Source organism: Calypte anna, chromosome 7, assembly GCF_003957555.1.
Source record: "Calypte anna isolate BGI_N300 chromosome 7, bCalAnn1_v1.p, whole genome shotgun sequence".
In the NCBI taxonomy this organism is placed as follows: domain Eukaryota; kingdom Metazoa; phylum Chordata; class Aves; order Apodiformes; family Trochilidae; genus Calypte; species Calypte anna.
Genome location: NC_044253.1, coordinates 24539944 through 24557098, shown reverse-complemented (window position 1 = coordinate 24557098; position 17155 = coordinate 24539944). Strand labels below are relative to the sequence as shown.

At 42.2% G+C, this 17155-nt stretch overlaps 1 protein-coding gene across 1 annotated transcript in view; it reads right to left on the bottom strand.

The window, feature by feature from the left end:
• The window catches only part of UBE2E3 (ubiquitin conjugating enzyme E2 E3), a 51808-nt gene extending 44968 nt beyond the window's left edge, over positions 1-6840 (bottom strand). Inside the window, exons 1-3 of the mRNA XM_030454482.1 lie at positions 6657-6840; positions 5234-5436; positions 3031-3081 (exon numbers count right to left, since the gene is read on the bottom strand). Coding sequence (XP_030310342.1) covers positions 3031-3081; positions 5234-5427 — 245 coding nt within the window. The 5' untranslated portion in view covers positions 5428-5436; positions 6657-6840. The remainder of the gene's footprint in view (positions 1-3030; positions 3082-5233; positions 5437-6656) is intronic.
• Between the last annotated feature and the right edge of the window lie 10315 nt (positions 6841-17155).

Sequence of the window (17155 nt, the reverse complement as noted above, 5' to 3'; positions counted from 1 at the left end):
CCCCCCAATCATCTTTTATGGTTTAAGACCAAGTCTAATTTTATTGTTTTCAGTGTTGTATCTTCCTTGGAGATCACACCAAAATCATGGGAATTCAGAGTACTGCTGTATATTAAACAGTATCTGTATAATGATCAGCATAAAACATTGAGCTTTACACTTGGTGCCCCCAAGATGCTGTTTATATTTACTGCTCACAAACATGCCAACATGATCCATGGCAACACATTTTTTCTAACAGTTCACCGTCCAATTAACAGAATCAGAAATCATCCTCTACGGTTGAGAGAAGCAAGCAAAAACCTGCTATTTAGACATTTCTGCTGTTCCTGTCATTCTGCTATCCCAGTGCCTAAAATAGAAGTTAATGTGCAGCCCAAGCCTGCTCAGCACACCCAGGAACAGGGCTCTCCTGGGGCTGTGGCATTTTTATAAAACAGATGTTATAACAATAGATGTGACTGCGAGAAATTTTAACTGCTGAGAAAACCTACACTCCTTTGCATGAGAATCGGTGCCACCAGTCACTGTCACTTTCAGGCAGCTAAACCAGCCTCAGCTCACCCTGACGGAACCAGACTAGGGAGTGACCCCAGGAACACTTATGTCAGCAGGTGAGAAGTGGCAGCAGCCTCAGAATCAGCATTTAACACGATGCGGGACAGTTCAACACATTCTTTGGTATTTATATTGCATCCCGTTAAAGTATCAGTGTTTTACATGGGTCATTATAATTTTTTTTTAAATTGCAACCAAAAGGACTATCAACCTCGAAAAACATGGGTTAGCAGTTGTTTTAATTCTTGTTTCATTCACATTCATTCATTCTTGTGAAGCCTACAACAGGTAGACTTCAAATGATAAAGGTGTGCTCCAACACTAGAGGAGAAACAACTTTGCAAACAAATCTCTTTGGGAAAACTTATGACACAAGGTTTTGTATTTTTATATTGCGAGTATGCTCAAGCTATACAGGCTTTTTTACAAAGTCATTTTATTTTACAAGTAATGTGTACAGTAGGGTTTGTCTGCTTGTTGTATGAAGAGGTGTCATATGGCTGCTGTGTCAGTCTGCTGCCAAACCTGTGTACTCCACCCTATAAGAAAGTGTGTTACAAGCTTCAGCTGCTCTGGCATAAAGCACAACAGTAATTACCTTCTGATACCAGAAAGGCTACTTCTAACAGTAAATTCCAGTGTAACAGTAAACCTTCAGGCACTGAAACACTGTTCAAACTGTTCATCCAGAAAACCCAGAGTTTCTGTTACAGAAGCCAATGTCTCTTTTAAACATTTTTTTGTTTGCAAAAGGTAAAAATGCACTCATCACACAGATTCTCTTGAGCAAAAGGGTTAAATTCCTCTTCAAAACCACTTATGGGAACTAATCACTGATGTCAGCACTGTCAAAAAAAATACTTTCCCCTGTGCTCTGCAGAAGAGAAACGTGAGTAATTTTAAACACACTGGGGGGGGGGTTTCATCATTCTCAACAACATTCCTGGGCACCAGGAATAGCTGGGTACCACGTATTACCAGCTCACAAGAAAAACTCTCTGCAATACTTTTGTGTTAATACAAGAGGTACATGCTAAATAAGGAGCTAAATATCAGGTAGTATTGAAGTGTAAGGGGTAAGGTTTTTATTTTAAAAAACAAGATGTAACTTGCTGCACCTAAAAACTGCTACCACTATCTTTCTAGCAATTATAAGGCAAAATGTTGGTGTTCTATTTAATTTAAATATTTTCTCTCCTACACGGGCCCTGTGGAGGTCCAAGTATAAACTCCATGAACAAAACAGAACTAGACCCCAGTGATTTACAACACATTATTTAAAACAGTTATTCCAAAACAAAAGAGAACAAAAACACCTCTCCCCCCAAAACAAATAACCCCAAACCCAGCAGACATTTGCTCTCTTGGCAGAGCTTGACTCGACTGAAGAGGGAAAGCCCCTGACCCTGCATGCAAACACACCAGACTATCACAGCACAGCCCACAGAGTAAGACACCTTTACCACAAATTCAATGAAACACAGCTCTAATTAGTCCTTGCTCCCATGGACCACCCAGAATGGAGAACAAAACACATTTTACTGAATCACAAAACTGGCATCAAACCTTTACAACTATTCAAAAAGCCAAACAATTCCAACACAAAATCAGAAAGCAATTCCAGCAAATTTTTAAGCATGCTCACTGTTGCACAATCAGCTAGTAATCTAAAGACACCTTGCAGTAAGAAATTTAACTCAGATTCATTTAATCAAAGTAACCTTATTCAAATGGAGCTTTACTGCAAATAAGAACACAGGATAATCACAGCTAACAACCATTTTTGTATCTCCTTTAAACAAGAGTAAAACGTGCAAAAGATTTAAAGAAATAAGATAGTTCTGCACCTATTTAACTTTCCTGCAGATTGAGTGCTCCAGTTACTGTCACTTTATCTAAGACTAAATTACTCAGTCTTCCAAGCTTACAAATTTATTTTCTAAAACTTAACACAAGTGCCTCCCAAGTTGGAAATGTGCTTAAAAATATCCTCTACCAAGAGATTACAACTTTGACATACAACTTTGACACATAAATTTAATGGCTGCTTATCTAACTGTTCAGCAGCATACTAAGCAAAAGCATATAAAAATCACATATGATTCTTTACTTCAGAATGAAGTCATTAATTGTAAACCTGACACTCAAAAAGCCAGTTCAAACTACAAGCAGACATTAAGTTGAAAGCTTCAGCAAATTTTGAAGTTCATATAATTAATGTTTCAAAGACAGTGACCACCTACAGAAAACAAACTGAATATACTTTACTATGTACATCAGTTGCTAAATGACTACACCTCCAACATCCAGATAAAACAGCAAAGTTCAATATCAAAATTTCCCTGTGCTTCTTCAAGCTGCTGTACACAATATTTGTCTAACAGTCACCAGAGGTAAACACTGTTTCCCATTTGTTAGCCTGAGCACATTAATCTCCTACCACCGTCCACAATTTAAGAAGCCATTACATACCTGCAGTTAGGAGGAGGATCAAGGGTTATTTCAGCTAGCTCCTTCTGGATTCTGTTGGTGAAATGAGAACAGACACAAAGCATTTGAGATAGTCTATAGAATAAATCAGGGAATTACACTGCCCTCTACCACCATGCAGTTAAATGCAAGATTGGCTTTGCCTTCAGTAATGCTAACATGGCTGCTTCCTCTTTGTTCTCAGAGGCATAACCCAAATCCCACAGCTGAGAAACTTCGCAGCTTTTTTCCTGCTCCATGCTGTATGTAAACAGAACACTTACAACCGAGCTGGGTAGAAATTTCCTACAAGTATTCAGAAAAGTAAATCTTTTTCACATCTGAGCACTTTTTACCAGAGATATTTTCTTTTCAAGCTAATATGCAAATTAGCGGGGGGAAGAGGGGGGGGGGGCGGGCAGCACAGGCAAATTTGACAATGACTTTAAACTCGCTCTACAGACCTGTGACTGAGGCTGAAGAAGTGAACTGTGCTAGAAGCAGATACCCTCTTTTCATAATATTTTATCTACTGCTTTGCAGTGTGTTTAAAAAGTGGATTTGCAGACCTTCCAGGCTGTCTCTGTTACTGGAATAATCTCTTTGGATCAACTTTGCTTTTCTCCACACCTCCTGCTGCCTTTCCTCCCCCAACCTTATAGTAGCTGTATTTCTATAAAGAGTAATATAGTAACTTGAAATAATTTGTGCTTAGCTTTATTCTATTGCAACCATGCCCAAGATGGTAAGATCCTGAAAAGGAATACAAAAAACTTTTTCTCCATTTAATAGTTTACTCAGATTTGTAAGAGGTGTAATTTCAAAAGGTGCATGGCAAATTCTTCTTAAAAATATCAAACAAGACTTCTCAAGAGAAGAAGACCTACATGAGCAAGACCATGAATTTCATGTGAACAGCACATGTTAAATGTTAAAATAAGAGCTAACAGACCCTGCTCTGCATGCCTCTGCACTGGTACTGTTTGACATGTATGGAATTAAGACTTGCAGCAATTAAGTGAAATAAAAGCAATAGGGGAAATCTTAGTCTGGAAAGCCTGCACCTCAGGCTTTTCAAAAAAGTAGTAGCAAATTACAAAGTAATAGTAAATTACAAAATAATAACAAATTACTGCTATGTAGCAGTTCCAAGTTTTTTTGGAATAACTTTCTTTGGCCAGTTCTATTTCAAAGGGTTTCCTTAGCATGCTCAAAAGTCATCAAAGCCACCCAAGTATTACTCTGCAGCAATATTAACACATTTCAAAAAGTTCTTACTGAATTTAGGTTCAATACAAAATTAATAAAGTCTTCCTAAAAGTTGGAACTGCAGTATTCATGCTGATAAAGCAAAATTTGAAGCTAATAATTTTTGTTGCTACAGGACACTTGTAAATGTTTGAAAAGTAACTCCAGGACAAGGACTGGAAAGTTATGCTCCCCCTCTGAAGACAATTGGATAAAGGGATGTAAAGATTGCTTATGTCACACAGGTGAACTTACCACAAATTGTAAGACTGCATTTCTTGAGACCTGGACTGCCAGTTATATGCAACTAAAAAAGCAACAGCTATAACTAAACAAGGCTTCTGAAGATTTTAATATTTAAAGGTGTAGGCTACCTGTAGAACCTCATAGTTTTAATCTATAGATCCTAGGGGAGAAAACTAAAGTTTCTCCTCAAAAACTGCAGAAGGAACTCATTACTTCAAGGTGTATAAGGCTCTCCCATACACTGACATGAAAAGCTGCTCATAAGGTCTATAGAAGCCCCCGGGGATTTGCGACTTGTTTAATTAAAGAATAGTTTGTCATCAGTCTACAGACCACACTAAATACACCAAGAGGACTCCACCCTATACCAATGAGGCATAGAGACATAACTCTGGAAAACATAACCAAAGCTGACACCCTCTCCAGTATTTTTGTCAATACAAAAGATACACCACACAAGCCAGCCTGTAAGTTACCAAATTCCTGATCAATCTTTCAAAAGATGTGTAACAAGTCAGTGTAATTATTATCCTAGTAAAACCTGGATTAATGCAGATTTTTCCTGGCAGGTTCCTCTACTAAACAAGTTGGTACTTCACTCTTTTCTACACAGCTTTATAAGAAACCCCTCTGGCTTGAGAAGTGGAATGCAAATACCATGACACAAAATACTGTGCAAACATACTACAGAATGTTTTAGTGTCTCCTTTACCTTTTAGCACTAGTAGATAGCTTAGCAGTAGTTTTGCTAGATAGTTTGGTGTTCTTCTTCTGCTGAGTGGCAGAAGGTTTTCTTTCCTCTTGCTCTTCAGGTTCAGGTGCAGGTGGATCCCTCTGATCAGCATCTGAACTTCCACTGCTGGTACTTGGACTTTCATCATCTGACCTCTGCCTATCACTGGACATCGTGGGGAACTTTTTGGGGGAAAGGAGAAAAAAGGAGGCAGAGTTAATACAAGAGGAAGGACGCTGTCCTGCCATTCCCGAAGTTCCTGAATCGGTGGCAATTTTGTTTCACTGAGAAATTAACTAAAATAATACTACTTTGTCTGGTCCCTAAGGGCTGCAGTTTGACAGCCCCAAAGCAACATTTACACTTCTGAAAATACAGATATTTCCAATTTTTAAACCCACTTGCATTTTTTTCATACTTTAAACAATATGCCAATTGTCAGCTTTTTTGTAAGGCATGAGACAGATTTAGCAGGGTACTTAGGCAATGAACATTAATAACTTATGACACATTTTAAAAAACATTTTCAGTGAAGTCTGTTATTTACAAAGTCTCTAATACCCTGTAAATATTTACACTGGAGCAGAGCATTTTACTGGGTCGAAATGCCAGATCTCCCCTTCTCTTCCTCTCTCCGAGAAAATGAATTGCCAATAACACTTGGGTTGATTTCAGATGGAAATGTACACTTGCTCTGTGCATTTAAAGGGATGGGCTAGAAAGGTGGGGGGGTTGGGGGAGGGCGAGGTTTTTTGTTGTTGTTGTGGTGGCCTTTTTTTTTTTTAAATCAAAACAACAACAAAAAAATATCCAAGATGCATTTAAAGCAACTCGGGCGGCAGCAGCCCCAGTTATTTACATGGCCCCAGCAGCGAGAACTGCATTCGGCCACCACAGAGCTGCTGGAGGGGGAAGAAGCATAATTCAAACTGCACCTTCTGCACAGCTCTCCCAGCCGCCGCTCCCCGCGCAGCTCCACCAGCCAGACCGACATTTTTCCGCCGATCGGGGAGAGGGGAGGGGGGGGGAAGGGAAGGAGGGGGCTGCCCCGGCAGCCGGGGGGGTCCGAGGAGGAGCGCGGCGGGGAGCTGCGGCAGGGCTGGAGGCGCCCGCCCGGCCGCGCTTTGTGGGTAGAGCCCGGCGCGGCTCGGTGCGGCTGAGCTCGGCGCGGCGGGCGGCGGCGGCTCGCCCGGCCCCGCACCGCACCGCACAGCACAGCACCGTGCGTGTGCACCAAGTGAGGCGTGAACTCGGGCCGGCTCCGCGCCCCCGGCCGCCGCCAGGCAGCGAGCGCCGAAAACAAGAACAAAGCTCCTCTACCAGCCCCCCCGCCTCCTCCCCGCCTCCCCCCACCGCGCTCGCCCAGCCGCCGCGGCAGCCGCCTCGCCCGCCTCTCCCTTACCTTCGCCGGCGTCCTGTCCCGCTTCTGGGTCGGGGGGGCGGGATGGCGGGGGGCCGGGCCGGGCCCGCGGCACCCGAGGAGGGGACGGAGGCGGCCGGGGGGCTCTACGGCGGCGGCGGCGGCTCTGTGGCCGGGCAGTGTGGAACATTGAGAGCCGGAGCAGGGGGGGACGGGGGGAGGCGCGGTGCGGCCCCGCGGCCGGCGGGTGGCGCTGGCGGGCCCCGCTCTGCGGCGCGGGCTCCCGCGGCGGGCCGGGGGGCCGGGGCGGGGGCGGCGGGCGACGGGCGGGAGCGCGCTGGGGGGGAGGGGGGTGCCGGTCGCCTCCGGCCTCCCGCCCCCGCCCGCCACTCCCCCGCCGCCGCTCCCGCGGCCGCCGGCGGCGGCGGAGCTCCCGGCGAGCGGGGGGAGGGGAGGGGAGAGGGGGCGCTCGCTCCCGCCTGCCGACCGCCGGAGCGCGCCCCCCTCCGGGCCGGGGCGCGCGCAGGCGCTCTCCCGCCGCGGCCGAGGGCGCGCGTGCTCCGGCCCGGGCAAGGACAAAGCGGCGGCCAAAGCAGGGGTGGGGAGGTGGCCCTCGACGGCCGTTTGGGTTGGCCCGGCCCGACCCGGTTCGGCCTGGCCCGGCTTCGCCTCTGCTGTCCGAGCACTGGCCCCGCAAGCTCCCGCCTCCAGCCCGCCGGCGCCTGCCGGGCCCCGCGGCGGGCTTCAGCAGGCCGGTGGCCAACAAGGGCTGCACCCTGGTGGGGGTCGTGTGGCCCCCTCAGGCGTCCCGGCCTCACAGCTCATGGGTTGCCTGATGCTTTGCACCCAGTGTCAGGGTGGGGACAGGTGCCGGCTGCTGACTCCAAACGGGACCATCGGTCATTTCTCACCCTGCCATTATCTCTCTCATGTATTCCCCGCCGAAACTGCCCGCTCTTGGCACATCTTCACACATGGGAGCGGGAGATAACAGGGTGGCTCGGAGTTAACAACAGTTGGGAGTTGTCCACGAGCAGCCAGTGTGCCAAATCCTGAATGGTTTTATTAAAGAGGTAGGGGGATAATCAACAGCAGTTCCTGTAGTGACACGAAGATGGTACAGGATGGATATTTATTTTCCGGACTATTAAAAATGTGCTGTTCAGATGTGTACTTGAGCAGCTCTTATGCCACGCGCCTGGAGTGTGTTGTGCGGTAGAAGCAATCCACCAACTGAAATAACCTAAATATTCCAAACTTAGAACCTGATCATCCAGCCAATGAAATCTGATTGTAAAAGAAGGTTCTGCCTGTGAAGAGTAAGTGAGGCTGTGGATAACTGGCTTCAGGACAGAAGGAATAAACAATTACTGTAAGTGTTATTGCAATTTACATGATATCTCAGGCTGTCCATCACAAGGGCTTTCACCTTGGTGGCTTTTACCTCAAGGGCTTTCACTATCAACAGCCTAATGACTTAAAACTGCCGTATTTTTCTTAGTTTGTGCAAGATCAAGGGGGCAGAGAACATCTATTATGCTCTAGAGGGAACAAACTGTTGGTGTGTTGAGCAGTCCCCTTCTCTGGGTAGCTGAAGTTAGTTCATTGAAAACTATGCTGAAGACTGGGCGAGAGAGTTGAGTGATATGATGTGGAGGAATACTGGAAGTTTGTTTGTTAAAGTAGGCTATAGAGAATTCCCAGATCACCACTACAGGCAGTTTGCCCCTGAGGTATGCTGAAGAAAATTCCTAGCATAAACAGTATCTGGCATGATGAGCAATCTGGGCATAATTAGTAAAAGGAAAGCATGGCAATATAAAAAAATCTGTCAGTCAGCACTGAGAGCCTTTTATTTTCCTCCTTTTTTTGTGTTCCATCCGGTTGATGATGCTCCAGATGAGGCTTCCTGGGGCTTTGAAAGTTAGGATTAGATGTTCAAATTTGTTCTTTGTTTCAGGTGAAAATTTAACACAGATGTTAAAAAAAAAAACAAAAAACAACCAAAAAACCAAAACCGAAAACCCCCAAAACCTAGAGCTTACGTCTACAGAATAAAACTAAGCAGGTAGGTCAAGGGTTGCACACCATGTCAGCTACTGCTGTGTTGTGTAGCTTCTGTGGCTTTCAAGCCAAAGTGAAAATAAAGAAAGTCCATTTCACAAAAGGTAATTGAAAAGCCAGTCTACTTTTGATTTCTCCCCTCTCCCCCCCTTTTGTACTTTATTAAAACAAGTTTACAACAGCAACATGTGGATATAACATATTTTTATTTGAATGAATATTCATTTATTTGACATCAGATCTCAAAGGATGACACTTTCTTCAGGCTGTATTTTCCTTGAGTATGTTTGTTATGTTGTCAATAGTAGAAAAAGTACTGCACTGAGAGTTACTCTACAGTTTTAAGGAGAGGGAGAAATGCTAATTTTAATAGCCATTGTTACAAAGCTATACACCACAATCTCTGTCTTTCCATATCCCTTGGGACTTGATGTCAGTGTAATTTTAATTGAGGTACCCATCATGGATGTTTTTTCTTAGCCAGTTCATTGGGTTTTGAACTGTGGAAGTGCAGCTGGGATTGTGACGTGCAGAGCCTTCCTAAGGACTGTCCAGACTTGCCTGAACAGTCCTGTACACTGGGGTGTGGGTGAGGCCTTCATTTTTTCTCCCAATCAGTTGCCTTTGTTGTTTGTGAGTTTTTTGTCTGTTTGGTTGGTTGGTTTTTTACAAGCCCTGCTCCTGAAGGGAGTTGATGTTTTTTTCAGAAGGCCAATGTCTTTTTGAGGATTTCTCCATCCCTGTTCTGTCAGAGCACAGGTATGAAGTTACTGTCAGCATGTGGAGGTTTAAGGGATCTGAAAATATTTGTCTACGTTTAGGAACTCACAGTTCAGTCTCCTCCATCTGACATGAAAAGCTGTGATAGCAAACCACTCAATGCCTGGCACCAGAACTAGGGTGAAAGGCACTTTCTGCTTCTCACAAGAAAACCATGAGAAGTGAAAAATTCATTGCTTGATCTCCTTGCCCCTACCATTTTAAGGGTGTACAGATGGTAAAATAAGGTCAGCATACATTTTTCATGATTAAGAGCAGCTCAATTGAAAATGTTACTTAATGCTTACAGTCATATACTCCATCTTCTTCATCACAAAATCATTGTTTCCTGACAGTAAATATATCTCCACCTAGAAATGTGCCTTTATCTTCCAGGTATGCTTCCATACCAGGCTGTGTTGCTAAAACACCTGTTGGAGTTCTGCTACAATGCCACAGCCAGATGGGAAAAAATTCACAGTCAGGAAAGGAACAAATTAGTTTTTTAAAAAGTAAATGGGGTAAAGTTCAGATTGTGTTTTTATTACTAATTAGTGGCATAGTAGAAACTAGTGCTCCTGTTAAGGTAGATTCTGTATGAATATCCAGCCTGGCTTTTCATTTTTCCAAATATAATTTTAAAAATCTAACAGAGAGGGGTAGGAAAGTAGATTGGGCAAAAACTGGGCTAGGAAGAGATGTAGTGACTTAGAGAAGAGAGTGCAGGGAGCCTGCTACAGATTCAGTAATTACAGCTCATCCTGTTGTGCCTTAAACTTAAAATCACTACCATAAATAGGATTGGGTTTACACTGTGATGCTATGCGTTCAGTTGAGTTTATATATGAAAAATAAGCCCTTAAAGAACAATGTTCCTACTGTGTTTCAATTACTTCGTATCCTGAAGAATTTACAAGAACAGCAGAGCTGTCCTCAAGAAGTAAGCGTGGCGGTGGGTAGGAACCAGCCCTTAGGAAACTACTTCCCAGTCCCTTTGTCAGCTGGTGTTTAGCCCATCTGTTGGTTTTGTGTTGCCACTTTGCAAATCCTGGCACAGGAATATGGTGAAGGAAGGATGGGGAGGGGGTTGGGGAAGAGATGAAGGCAAGAGCCAGAACACTGCTGTGCTTCAGTTGTTCTTGTTTGAAGAATGACTTTTTGGAGGCCGTCGTAGTTCAGCAATAGTCCTGAGGCACCTCTGATGCAGGCTGTCACAAGGCCTGGAACTCAGGATGCTGACGGGAGTTTTCAGAATATCTTTACTTTCTCTTGATCCTCATGGGCCTCAATAAATCTGAGAGGGGAGTTTTAGCAGTTTTATTTTAACACGGGAGTTATCAGGGTTATTTAGAGTGTCGAGCACTGCTGTACCTAAGCCCATAGAAAACTACTTAACATATATTAAAGCACTACAGGTATGAATCATCATAATCCTATGAAGTAGACAGCAAGTTCTACACTATGGTATACATTGTCTGTGACAATTGTTTTTTATACACTAAAAGACTAAATGGTCGGTTGAGTACTAGATTTAATGGGCAGAGAAGTGTTAAGCACTTAAAAACATAGCAGGTAAGTCTATGTTTTTGAAGCACAAAGTTATGTGTATGTATTTTTATCTTAGTGTTTCCATGAAGTCCTTGTATTTTATAGTGTAAATTCTGTCCTTGTGTGTGCATTATTGATGCAAGAAACATCATAATGGCCCCTTTGGAGTTCCTGTAGTCATTCATATGAATCCAGTGTCTGTGCATGTCAAATTAGTAACAGTGCTTTAAAAAGAATCCATAGTTTATTTGTTGAAAGCGGCTTGTATTAACTAGCTTTTAACCTCTGTAATTTAATTTTACTTGGAAAGCTGTAAAAAAAGTGAGGAAAATTAATTAGAGAAAATTCAGGTAGGATTGTTCTGTCTACTGGGCAAGAGTAATTTGTACTTCATAAGGGTGTTTCTCTCTATAAATAAACATTATTTCATATATTCATCTGCAAGCACTGTCAGTAAGAGAATTTTTTTTCCCTGAAATAATAATTAAAAAAATATCCTTGATGTATATATATGGGTAGTTTTGGCAAATGCAGACACTGGCAGACTTTTACCTGTTGCAAAGCGTGACAACAATAGGTCTAAAGTCAACTACATAAACTCCCTAAAATAATGTTTTGTTGTGTATTTTAACAGTATAGTGCATAAATCTATGGCTCTATAAATACAAACCTGGCAGCTCAGCATTCTCAGAAATATTTCAGTGTGAGAATCTGACCCTTTTCTGCACATGGAGTGTAATAAAATACCACTGTCACTCTCTGTGATATTCTGCTATGAAATTAGTAGCTGTTGTTATGAATAATGTTGAAGGCCTAGGAAGCTTATTGTTTCCTTGCTCCAACCCTAAAATATCTCAAATGAAATAATCTATGAGTATATACACAAGCATATATCTTAAGTGCTATAAATAGCCTGCTTAGACAGGAAACCTTTGGCTCCATAGAACCTTTGGCCCCAAAAGACCAAAGTTTGAGTGAAACCAGAGGTAGTATCCTCATTCATGCCATCCAGAAGAAAGCAAGGTAATTACAGAATAAAACTCACTTGACTGAGTTGAGGTCAGAAAGAAACACTCAGGCATTATTCATAATATGATTGATGTTTTTTTAAAAAAAGAAAAAAAATTTAAAATTTACATGACTGCATTGGTCTGTCCTGAGGGTGTTCTTAAAAAGAAAGGATCCTGGGCAGCTCCCTACTGGTTCAGCCTGGCTAACCTGTTTTGCTGGGGTTAGGTGGGTTAAAGTTTTCCTTCATTGCCTTTCAGGATGGTGACAACTGACAGAAACAGCCCTAGCTGACTTATTAGCAGTTGTACATAGTGGTCCACAACAGGCTTTTCAAATTCTGGTTTCTAACATCCCACTGAAGAGGAAGGAACTGACCATCATTTAAAGAAATTCTTACAGCATCCTGAGAGCAGTCACACCCTTCAGGTGATGAGTCACGGTGCTTTCCATCTGCCTGCCCTGAGAGCCTGTAACACTTCTGAATGCACTCTCTGCACAGAGTAAGACCCATACATATATTCTATTATCATGTCTGCACTGTATAAAAGGCCAGCTTGGCCTATTGAGGGTTCTGTAATGAAGCAGTAATACCTTTTTTAAGCATACATAGACCAGGATTACCAAAGGCTCCTGTGGAGTATCTTTGTGGCATCTGGCTTTTTGGCTACCAATATTATTGTCTGCATTTATCCACTCCCTTCCTGCTGTAGGAGTCCTCACCTCCCACAGAGGGACAGGACAGAGAGGTCAGGGCCCAACCATGGTAATTCACCACTGCAAATAACTGGGCAGGCTGATCTTCCACAGCCTGGACTCCTGAGTTTGCTGGGCAGTCTCTGCAATGGGAATAGGTCTCACTCTAAACTCCCAGCAGTCTCTCTTGTGTTCTGGTCAGTGTTCTGGGAGCTGTTCCCACAGCAGTCACAGCAGAAGCAAATGTGTGTCAGGAGTGAACCTCCACAGTGGTGGTAGGCTCAGAGGAGAGGACAGCTTTGGCTGAAGAGCTTCTAAATATTTGCTCTGGTACTTCCCTTGGTGGAGCACTCACATTCAAGGGAGGAGCCTGGGCGGTGCTATCTTAAATGACTGTAGCCAAAGCCATATGAAATGGACTGTCAGGCCATTGGAAAAAGTTGAGCACAAGAATGGATTGAATCCTGCAGTGTAGGTGGAGGGTTAATGTTTGTTATTGAGCATGTTGAAAGGTTTCTCTGAAGTTTTTGAGTGGTGAAGACTTGAAAATGGGCTGCTTCTAGTGTTGCAGTCATTTTTGTCACCCATGTCTGTGTGATGTCAAGGTGTGACAGTCTTCAAGTAACTCTTTCAGTATCACCAGTCAGAAATCTTTGCACAGGAAAGAAGTTATGATTTGCAAGTGTGAAGCCAGTCTGATTTTAATTTTGTACATCTTTTTAAAAAAAACCTTACCTTTTTTTTTTCTTATATTTATAATGAAGATTTCCATTTTACACTTTTGAGCAACATCTTCCTTCCAAGTTAGAACTGAATCAGGCTCCCTCTAGAGTCCCTCATTACTGCTGGGCTGGCTGGGTGGCAGCTGATGGATGAGTGTCCTTCCTGGCCAGCCATATGTGCTGTCTCTACTGCACTCCCAGCAGAGAATGAGAGATCAAGGATGCTCTCTGTGCCCCTGCAGAGCACAACTGCACTGCCACGTGCTGTTATTTCTCAAATTGCTTTTGCCTTAAAATACCTCCTGTGTCATTGCCCTACCTTTATTCACATGTATGTCAACAGACTGAGTGTTGTGCTTTCAAGTGCAGCAATCCCAGCAATCTTCACAATGCAACGTGGCACTGCAGCGTGTGCTTCTACTTACAATGTTTAATAAATATGTAAATTAACCTGCTCTATCTCTTCAGGTAGGATATTTGTATGACTGCAGTTGTACATCACTGAATATGCTGTTCATGAAGATGGCACGGTATTGGAGGAGCAGGAGTTTGAGGTGAAAGTTTGAAATATAATTAGCTCAATGAAAGTGTCAGTTAAAGCATAAGTTTAAAATGCTTTAGTGTTTCCAACAAGAATTAAGCTGAAATGATGCTCCAGTGCTCTGCACACCACTGGTGAGAAAGACTGTGAAATGCAGGCTTCATTCATGCCAGCTCTTATTGGATCCATCTAGATATGGCATTGTCTATTCATACTTGAATTTCTAACAGTTATCTTTTACTAACACTTCACTGTGTTCCCACTAATATTTAATGTGAATATTAATGTACAGTGTTTTTAACAGTGCTTTTTTGGTTAAATAAAAATTGAGGAGACGGTTCTATGCCAGAGCAAATATGAACACAGTGCTAACTTCAAAACAGTGGAAAAAATATGCCAGTGAAGCTGCTTCCACTCTTCTACATCAAAAGATTACTTTACTTTGTACTGTATCCGTGATCTTGAAAGCCATGAAAAATCTCTCAGGGGTATTATTATTCCTAAGTTACCTTACGTTATTTTAATTAATTTGTTAAATGGAGATCATAATTCCTGAGGTCTGCTTATTTTTGTCCCTGTTTAAACTGTGTTTGAGAATGAACTCTTGGCCTTTGCTGCCAGGCTTCATCTTGATTTTAAATAGTAATGTTCTTGCTAGTAGACTGTATTAATCCTACTGGTGGAAATTTTAAGATAGGGACTTTTAAGATAGGATCTTGGTCCGTGGAGTCAAATTCATCTAATTTAGTGTTAAGCTGGGACACAGGTCTTTAAAGCTAAGTGTTTAAATGCCAGCACCTAAACAGATGGACAGATGGTTTTGAAAAAAACTAGTAACTCCTATCAATATTTTACATATTTTATAATAATCAGTACAAATATCTGACATATTGTTGTGGCACATTCTCCTGTCTCAATGTCAAACTAAGGATAAAGCAGATTTAGAACCAAAGCAGTTCTGTTAGTCAGGATTGGTTAAAAGTGAATCTGTTTAATCAGGGACATTTTGCAATGTGGATTCTAAGTCTCCAGAGTACATTTTTCTGATTTGATTACCTTTCTCAAACCCAACTTTGAAATAGTAAAGTGGTTATATAATTCTGTCTGAAATGTTTGTGTGACACCTTTTTCAGTGAAGAAATCCAATGACATTAAGTTCATTTTATCAGAATAGTGGCTATTAAACTTTGGTTTCATAGAGAAAGACTTGAGTTGTGTAAAGAAAAAAACCACTTTTTTAATGATATATTATTTTTTCTTGATTTCTTGTACCAAGGAAGCAATGAACTAATTCTTTACATTCTCAAATTGATCATTCACAGTATCCTACCCAACAAATAAAAGTATGGTTGGATTCAATGATCTTAAAGGTGTTTTCCAGCCTAAATAATTATATGGCTCTAAGTAGACATATACAAGAAAAAAGAAATTTAAAAGGGCAAATCAGCTATTTTTCCTTGCATTGTTTCCCAGCAGTTAATATGCTATTAATGTGGTCATTCTGAACTATCAAAAAGCACAGGATGTACAAGTAGCATCCAACAGAATAGGAAAAGCTTTTGTGCTGAGGCTCAAGGCTAATAGATGACAAGCTGTGGTTCTGCTCCCAGACAAAAGAGGAAAATTAGAAACAATTGAGAGAAAACATCTCTCTTTCACTCTATGGTATTTAGATGTATAGATCTTCATTAGCACTATCTTTTTTTACACCCTGGTGCAAAAATAAAATCTATACAGAGGTGAATAAATGCATCATTCTATTGAAAAATTCTAGGTGAGTTGATTATGTCTATTTCTTTTTGTACTTTATTAAGACAGAGAACTCATGCTGCTGAGTGCAAGATCCAGAACTGTTGAATTTTGACCTCAGAGTTGATGTCCAACTACCTTGATCTTCATTAACAAAACCAGATCAGATGGTGCCAGCTAGCCAAATTTAGTTCACTGGCTGCTCTGTACAGTAAGGAGAAAAGGTATGCTGTACTATTCAGACAAAAATACCAAAATGGTAGTGGTTTAATTTGCCAATATCTACCTTCAAGCCAGCTGTTACAAATAATCACTGAGAGGATTCCCAAGATTGGTGATTGTAGTTTTTCCATGCTGGTGAAGTTCATTTTCTAAGGTACTTTGGCATTCACACAGACTGCACTCAGACATTCCCAAACTGTGTCTCCAATGTGGTTGTCATTCAGGTAACCACCTTGGCACATGTTGGTCACATCACACCCCCAATTACACACACAGTAATGGCCTGAAGTGTAAAGTTACTCACAACCCTGGTGTGTCTGCCCTTAAGCTGAAAGTCTTTTGGCTCAGGTACCTGAAAGTATCCACTAAAGGAAAAATAATCAGTTTTTTTTCCAGAGAAACTGGGGCCTCCTGCAGGTGAACACCACTTGTAAAAATATTTTTCTTTTCGTATCTTCCTCCATTTTCTTAATCGTGTTGTCAGATGTAGCAGGAATAAAGCAAATCCAATTTGTGACATAATTTACAGGTTGTGTAACACTTGAGATAAGCTTTTACTGAGGTTTATACAGTCTGAAATGCTTTTCTGGTCTGAAGGCAGTGGGCTGTGGAAGGACTGTACTGTAAGGAGACACGAGTGTAGTAGAACAGGTCAGCTTTCTGTGGTGGGCAGTAATCATGCAGCCAGCACAGGACTTAGTGTCATGCAAAGACAGCAGGGCTCTGGGAAAAGGCACTCCCCAGAGCATCACAATGTGCCTACTTGTGATGATGGGTGATGTCTGTCCACCATTGCTTCAGAATGCACCAGCACCTGGCAAAGGAACTGTGAGATTGTCAAGATTGGATCTGAAGAAGCAAATTTGTATTTTGCTCAGCACTGTGCTCGTTAGAGCACTTTTCCTGACATTTCCATGTATAACAGAACTTACAGTCGACAAATAAATACCCTTTTTCTGCCAACCACTAGAAAGAGGAGGTATCTGTTCTGCCTTCAGAGGTACCTATTCACTAATTGTTACCCTGCTGCCTAGAAGCTAAGAGGTATGCTTCCCTCTGTATGCTGGCCCTCCAAAGGATTTGGGTCAGTTTTAGAATATCATTATCAACTTTAAAAGGTTTTTTTAAAAGCTTTGTTTTATGACAGTAGAAGACATGGAATACTTTTAAACCCCCTGCTGAAAAAGGTAAGAATGATCACAACTTCCACAGCCTTCACGGTAAAGTATAAG